We start from the raw sequence: 8,123 nt of genomic DNA, 5'->3' as shown, positions 1-8,123 counted from the left end.
CCACCACCGAATTTATCAGGCATACCCGATAAATTAATTGGATGAGGAAAACGGTACGTAATCCAATCAATGGAAACAGTACCACCAGAACTATAACCAAATTCAACAGTCTTAGGAACATCACTAGTTTCGTTAACCATCTTGCTAATTAACTATATATATAACAATAATCTCTTCAAGATTGTTGGGTATAATTCTAACTACATAGCAACAATGGGCAGTTATATATATATAATAACAAGAACAAGGCAAATAATCAAATAACTAACTAACGAAACAAAACACGAAGGCAATAACAAACTATAAAGACTGTAATTGACAAAGAAAGCAAAGAAAACTTATCTCTTATCGCTTTCCAAATTCTGATAAGAAAAAGAACACAACAGCTGAGTCGCCAAACCCTTTAAGAGGAAGAAGAAGAACACAACAACTAAGTCGCCAAACCCTTCAAGAGGACTTGACTGTTCGTGAAGAGATTATTGCTCCCACTTAAGTTGTGAAGGAATGCAACAATATCGCTTCCAGGATAAAATAGCAACAGATCAATCTGGCCACAGAACCAACAATGATCAACGACGACTCGCACCTCAGTTTGCCCAAAAAACCTTAGCAACTCATATATATTTGTGAGGTAAGCACCGAGACTTGTGTTATATTTATCTCAAGTGTACCTCTCAATATATAGGCATCTCAAGTTACTCTTCTTCTATTTTACTCGATGTGGTACACCAAGTAACAGAACAAAAAAAGTAAACAAAATGGGCTTTCCTTATTATTTATACTATATCCTGATTAATTAATATTAATATTACAAAATATATTCAACGTATGATTAAAATAATCCTTACTCAATATATTTTATATTAATAATTAAATAATCAATATAAATAATTAAACTTGTAATAGAAAAGAAAAATATAAGAGTTCCCACTAGCACTAAGCCACACAAGCATTCCACTTATGCTAGTAGTTGTAAACAACACTAACACACGATGCTATATAAACTCAATATCTTTCTTTTACAATATCAATGTGGGACAAAATCCCCATAACCCGTTTCAAACAAGCAACTTTGTCGCAATATATTCATGGATTCCACTAAGAAAATGTCTTAGATCCAAATATGAAAGTTTAAGTCCTCATGTCAAGGAACAACCTCCAAGTGTTAGCTTCCAAAAATAATATCAAGAACATATATGAAATATGCCTCAAACTTTCCATTTTCTAACATTCCCTTCACTACTAGGTTCCGCTAACAAATTTAAAAAAAAAATTAACATCTCTTTGGACTTGTACTTAAAACAAGAATGTAAGATCATGAGCCTGTTATCTAATTTCCGATCTTGTTAAAAAGGAAAAAAAAAGAGCTGATCATGAGTTTGCTATGGAGCTATCTATAGATATTGAAGTTCTTTGGAACATTTAATCATAGAGGTAGAAATCATTGAGTCCAAAAAATAGGCATATTACAACACCAAATTGTGATGAACAAAACCAAGAAATTTGATTTTTATCAGAATGAGATTATAAAGTTAAAGAAATAACTATACATATGTGTTAAATGAAGATGAAAAGAAATGATATAAGAAGGCTTAATTTTGGTGAATGAAGACAATTAGTTAGTAAACGAAGACCGAGAAAGACACCGGGCACACAGCAGTTAGCGTGATTCATTTTTTATTTTAATAAAAAACTGTAAAAAAATTTAATTATATGCGAGTTGGATGACACATCATATGACCATGTCATTTTGTAACAAAATTTGGGAACTATTTTGGGTTATGTAGCATTTCTCTGCATGAATTGAATTGGATTTACAAAATTTATTTTTTAAAGGGAAAATGATTTTTTTTGTGACCCAACTTATCGTGTTTTTAGGAAATTACCATTTATTTTTTTTTCTTTTACTCTCTAATGTTAGGTTCGTATTTATTTTTAGTCACTAACGTTAGGTTCGGATTTAATTATTAGCATTATGTCAATTTTTGGTAGCATTATTAAAATATAGTGGTAGTCTGTAATATTTTAATGATTTGATATAGGTCTATATCTTTATATATAGTACTCCATATGTCCCCAAGACGCTTACCTTGGTGATGATAGTTTGACAAGCATTTTAAGTCTACTAAAAGATGTAGTTTCATGAATTGTTTTTAATTTTTTTTCTTCTAAATAATAATTTAACGTTTAAATTTTTATATACAAAAAAAAATCTTAAAAATAAGTTATAAAACTATGTTTTAAAGATAAATATCTTGTGATAGTTGTTTGATTTAATACCAAATTCACATTATTACAACATTATTATATTTTTGTGTTTATATATATATATATATATTTGTTTCACAATTCTATTAGAATGGATGGGTTTATAGTTTTGATTTTGGGTCGGCAAGAGTTGCATGAAGGAGTTGTGATTGGTGATTTCATTGGGTTTTTGAATGTGTCGTTTGGTAAAATATTGATATGTATTTTTATTTTTTTATTTCCCAATAATTTTACTACGGATTGCGATGGCTCTTCCTAATAATTTTGGTTTTGAGCTTACTACCCCACCTAAAAAGTAACAGACGTATATGAACTGATTTTATGCGTCTGTTTACAATGTATATACATATGTTCTTACCAGATATTTAAAACAACAATATGCGTCCTTCGTATAACATACATATATAATTCAGACATTATATGACTCCTCCATATGCATCTAGCAAACTCAGACACATTTAAGTTTTCTTACAAGACACATATGACACTTTTTGTACTAGTTATCACTATATTTTAATAATGTTATAGAAAATTGACAAAATACTAATAATCAAATCCGGACCTAACGTTAGTGATTATAAAAAATCTGAACCTAACATTAGTGAGTAAAACAAAAAAAATTATAGTTGCGTGGTAAGTTTCTAAATACACAATAAGTTGGGTGACGAAAAAATTCATTTTCCCTTTTTTAAATGTAGAATGCACGTGCGTGTGCAACTCAAACACGCCATTAAAATTTGGGAGGAAAAATGGAATAAGGATATTGCTTATAGGAGAAGATTCCATAGTTATATGTTGCAGTACTTGTAACTTGTTGGAACTTGTCAGACATTTATGTTTCAAACAGCTCGGAGGATGAGTACACCACACAACAGGCAGCACTAAGAGCAAGTGCAGCGCGGGCCTAACTCGGCTGAGGTGTACAAAAGTGGTATGTCCTCCTTTCATTTGCACCACTGTGATACTGTGAATAAGTTGGCCAGGCCCGGGAAGGTGGGCTGGCCAACTCTGCCGCATTTTATTACTTTTCAGTTTTATATGTTTTACTTTATTTGCTCTACTGCTTATGTAACGTTAATATGAACGTTGTAAAATCAGACTTAAATGGTGAACGTTATGATTCAGATGAGACATAAACGTTCATATTATCTCCCTATAAATATAAAATTTCCACACATAAAATTTTCACACTTACTCATTTTATTTTCCTAATAATTTAGTTTTAGAGAAAAATGAATCCTCATCAATATCCATCTTCAAATCCTCAAAACACAAACCCGAATTCTCAATCTTCGAACACCCAATTTCCGTATCCATTTCCAAATCCTAATTTTCCGTTTGCCCAAAATACAAATATCGATAATTCTCAATTTTTCAACCCACAAAATCCGTGTTATAATCCTCAAATGCCAAATACTCAATTTCCGTTTTCTAATCCTTTTTACCCCTATGCTCAAAATTCACAATTTTCATACAGTTCAAATTTTTCACATCCAAATTTAGGAAATCCACAAACCCCTACCAATAATCAAAATTCTCCGTACTCACAAAAATCTTTTTTTGATACTACGAATGTTATTGATTTAAACGATGATGTCAATGAATTGGATGACCCACGAGGAGGTGCAACCCAGTGGACTTGGACTGAAGATAAACTCTTAATTAGCGCATGGTTGAATGTGTCAATTGATCCCTTGATTGGGGCGGATCAAAAAGGTGAAGCATTTTGGGATCGAATTCATAATTATTGTGAAGAAAGTAATCCCGGTCTTATTAAAAGAGGGGTAATAGCTATTAAAAAAAGGTGGCAACGAATAAATGAAGGGGCTCGGCGATATGGAGCGTGTTATGAGGAAGCTGTCCGAAAAATGGGGAGTGGTACGAATATGGAGAACATAATTGCGGCAGCTCATGAATTTCATAAAACTAAATACAATAAGAAGTCTAATTTTGAGAAGCATTGGAATGATCTAAAGAGACATCCTAAGTGGAGACAGCCTAAAGAGACAAGCATTGGAACAAATAGTGGAAGTACAAAAAGAACTAAATTAAGTGATTCTGGGAACTACTCATCATCAATGAATGAAACACCAACAGATGAGAATGTTATTGAATTATCGGTTCGTCCTAAGGGTACAAAAGCAGCTAAGAGGAAGGGGAAAGGAAAGGCAGAGTTTAATGATCTTAAGAAAAAAGAGTATGAAGAAATAAAAGCTAGTACATGTCGGAGATTAGATCTAATGGCAGAGTTCAATGAGCTTAAGAAAAAAGAGGAGGCTAGGAAAGAAAATGAATCAGATATGCAACTTCTTATGCTTGATACTAGGAAAATGAATGAGGCTCAACGAGAAATTCATGCCAAAATGATTGAGGAAGTCAAATCAAGACGCGGTTGGAACTAGCCGTTGGAAGCTAGTCGTTTGTTTGATTCTTGGAAGATAGCTTTTCTTTGATAATTCACTGGAGGATCGTCGCCTCGAGCTATTCAACCAAATCTATGGAGAAGGCTCGTCAACCACGACTAAAAGAGTGATATGCAGAGACCGTGAAGCAGGTCATGAACGTTTGGAGAGAGATTATTTTGCTCAAAATCCAATATACCCTCTAGATACATTTCGACGGCGGTTTCGAATGGGAAGACACGTGTTCCTTCGAATTGTGGATGCTCTTTCAAATTTTGATCCATATTTTCAGCAGAGGGTTGATGCATTGGGAAGAAAGGGCCTATCACCTTTACAAAAATGCACGGCGGACATACGTATGTTGGCATATGGAATTGGAGCAGATGCAGTTGATGATTATGTGCGCATTGGTACGTCCACTGCAATTGAATGCTTGAAAAAATTTGTCACCAATGTTATTTTAATTTTCGAGAGTGAATATTTGCGAAAGCCAAACTCAAATAATGTACAACGCCTCTTAAAAATGGGAGAGACTCGTGGCTTTCCCGGAATGATGGGTAGTATTGACTGCATGCATTGGCAGTGGAAAAATCGCCCTAAAGCATGGAAAGGGATGTTCATGAGTGGTCATAAAGGAGTTCCAACAATATTGCTTGAGGCTGTTGCCTCATCAGACCTTTGGATATGGCATGCATTTTTCGGAGTTGCTGGTTCTAATAACGACATAAATGTGTTAGACCGGTCACCGATATTTGATGATGTACTAGCAGGTCATGCTCCTGAGGTAAATTATAATATTAATGGTAACAACTATAACATGGGGTACAATCTAACCGATGGAATATATCCTGAATGGGCTACGTTCGTGAAAACAATTCCACGCCCACAGGGTGAGAAAAGAAAATTGTTCTCCAAATATCAAGAAGGTCAACGAAAAGACGTAGAAAGGGCATTTGGCGTGTTACAATCTCGATTTGCAATTGTACGCGGTCCAGTACGATTCCGGGATAAAGAAGATCTTGCCAAGATAATGAGAGCGTGTATTATACTACATAATATGATCGTTGAGGATGAGAGAGACACATACGCTACTCCCTTTGGCCCTTTACCATCTTACGATGATGCAATAAATGACTTACCACCTCCAAACATAGGCGAAGAACCTTTAGCCTCTTATGAAATGTATATCGGAAGGACTATCCAACTTCGTGACAGGCAAAAACATCGGCAATTACAATCCGATCTGGTTGAGCATATCACAATGTTCCATAATAGTCGTTAATTTGTTTTGGATGTCATATTTTAAATTGTCATGTTCTTGTAATATTTTCTTTTTAATGAAGTAATGTATTTTAATAAAAAGTAATTTTTATTTTCAATCTTATTTTCATTTTTTTAATCTTTTCATTTCTTATTAAATTATTTCATTATTAATTAAATCAAGATTATATATATTAATTATATATAATCTTGATTATATTACAAATTACAAAATTATATAAAACTAATTAAATAATAATTAAATGGGACCTACTAAAAATTGGACTGAGATTTGCATTGGAGCTAGTTGGCCACTTAATTTGTCAAGCCCGTGTTTTGCTTACATGGCTTCAAAAAGGAGAAAATGGCAGTGGACTTGGGACTGTCCCCTGCACTTGCTCTAACACTCTCTCTCTCTCCCTCTCCCTCTCTCTCTCCGTCTCTCCCTCCTCTCTGTCATCTCTCTCTCTCGCTCGCTCACTCGTTTTTTCTCTCCCTCCCCTCTGATCTCTCGCTCCCTCCCTCTCACCTCTCTCTCATCATTTCCTTTCTTGTACGGCCAGAAGTCGAGAATACTCAAATTAGGGTTTAGGGTTTAAAATAGAGCAGTATTAAAATTTACAATCAAACACTCAAAATGAGCTCAATTTATCATCTAGCCCAAGAAATGATCTTCAAAATACTCACATTACTGCCTGTACTTTCACTTCTCCGGTGCAAAGCAGTTTGCAAATCATGGAAATCAATCATCTCTGACCCTCATTTCATTCAAGCCCACCTCACCATTTCTCACAAAAAACAACCCCCCTTTTCTCACCTCAGAGTTGTTTCCCAAGCTCGATTGCAAGATTTCTTTATCGACACTCAAGGCGAAAACTCGATTAAGCTCACTCTCCCAGATTATATGTCTGGTATGTATTTTTATGTTCATTCTTGTAATGATCTTGTTACTCTTGCTGATATACATATGAAGTCTGGTGTGTTTTATATTTGGAATCCGTTGACTAGGTTGTTTAAGTTGATTCCTAAGTCGAATATATTCCCAGAATACCCTGATGTTATGATTTTTAATCATATTGGCCTTGGGTTTGATTCTGTGAGCAATGATTATAAGATTTTTAGGCTTATGATGGGTATATCTTCGTTCAATGATGTTAAATTTACTGTGATGGTGGCGGAGTTGTATTCTGTTAAAGATGATTGTTGGAAAGAGATTCGGGTTCCTGAAGAAATGCAAGATTTTCACCGTGATCCGTTCTCGAGATGTGTTTGTGTTGGAAGTGGTGTATTGTATTTTCAAGGTCTTTTTAAGATTTTGTCGTTTGATTTACATGATAAGGTGTTTCGCTTTATTGAGTATCCCGACTCAAAAGAAAGAATGTCAGAAGTTTTGGATTTTGATGGTTCTATAGCTATGATCTTGAAATCTGGCGGAGAAGGAGCTATTCTTAGTCTATGGAAGTTGGATGGTGTTGGTGGCAATTCTTGGACTAAAATGTTCAATATTCAGCCTGATCCGGAGATAGATAGTGTATTTCTTTATTTAGGCGATGGACAGTTTCTTGCCGAAGATTCTTGTGGTTTTCGATACTTCTATTATGATGATAGGAAGAAAGGGAATTTGAAGCGTCCTCCTGTAGCAGCTCCGGTATTCAGCATAGGGACTAGAGTTTATCAGTTCAGCGGAAGCCTTGTTTCACTTGAAGGGTTTGTACAACAAGAGTAATGTTAAGTTTAATGCATATATTGAAAACTAACAAATGTTGTTCTACTATCTAATGTTGTAAGTTGTTAAGTTTTCTAACTCTGCTGTTGTGCTACAAATGTTGTTCTACTATCTATGTTAGTTGATAACTAACAAATGTTGTTCTACTATCTATGTTGTAAGTTTCTTAGTTTTCTAACTCTGTTGCAAATATTGTTCTACTATCTATGTTGTAAGTTTTTAAGTTTTCTAACTCTGTTTCCGTATTTTGGTTGGGATTGCTGCTTCGAATATGAATGGATTTGCTTTGTTAATGGATAGATAGTTTTCCAGATTATGTTTAACATTATGGTTTTCTCATCTGGAATTTAAGTGATGGATAATACACTGAAAAGTTAAAATTAAGCTTCTTAAGGGCACTAGGGTTGAGAGGCTCAATCTCGGGTCCTGAGCGCTTCTTTACATTCTCAACACCAGATCCTATACAA

The 8,123-nt window shown here is 34.4% G+C and overlaps 2 protein-coding genes across 2 annotated transcripts; both read left to right on the top strand.

Moving 5' to 3' along the window:
- Positions 1-3,500: 3,500 nt before the first annotated feature.
- LOC141701899 (uncharacterized) lies at positions 3,501-5,952 on the top strand. Its single transcript, XM_074505524.1, has 2 exons — positions 3,501-4,659; positions 4,775-5,952. Exons 1-2 carry the CDS (start codon positions 3,501-3,503, stop codon positions 5,950-5,952), a joined length of 2,337 nt encoding a protein of 778 aa, XP_074361625.1.
- Positions 5,953-6,597: 645 nt separating this feature from the next.
- Positions 6,598-7,656, top strand: LOC141701898 (F-box protein CPR1-like). Its single transcript, XM_074505523.1, has one exon. It carries the CDS (start codon positions 6,598-6,600, stop codon positions 7,654-7,656), a length of 1,059 nt encoding a protein of 352 aa, XP_074361624.1.
- Positions 7,657-8,123: the final 467 nt, after the last annotated feature.

The sequence above is a fragment of the Apium graveolens genome, unplaced genomic scaffold (assembly GCF_009905375.1).
Source record: "Apium graveolens cultivar Ventura unplaced genomic scaffold, ASM990537v1 ctg4467, whole genome shotgun sequence".
Lineage (NCBI taxonomy): Eukaryota > Viridiplantae > Streptophyta > Magnoliopsida > Apiales > Apiaceae > Apium > Apium graveolens.
The sequence above is the reverse complement of the archived record's forward strand: the minus strand, read 5'-3'. Positions and strand labels throughout refer to the sequence as shown.

Excerpts from the sequence above, each read along its gene's own strand:
- LOC141701899 (XM_074505524.1), top strand. The coding sequence starts at position 3,501 with ATGAATCCTCATCAATATCCATCTTCAAATCCTCAAAACACAAACCCG. Across the intron at positions 4,660-4,774 it reads GGAAGTCAAATCAAGACGCG|GCTCGTCAACCACGACTAAA; the intron begins GTTGGAACTAGC and ends TCTATGGAGAAG.
- LOC141701898 (XM_074505523.1), top strand. The coding sequence starts at position 6,598 with ATGATCTTCAAAATACTCACATTACTGCCTGTACTTTCACTTCTCCGG.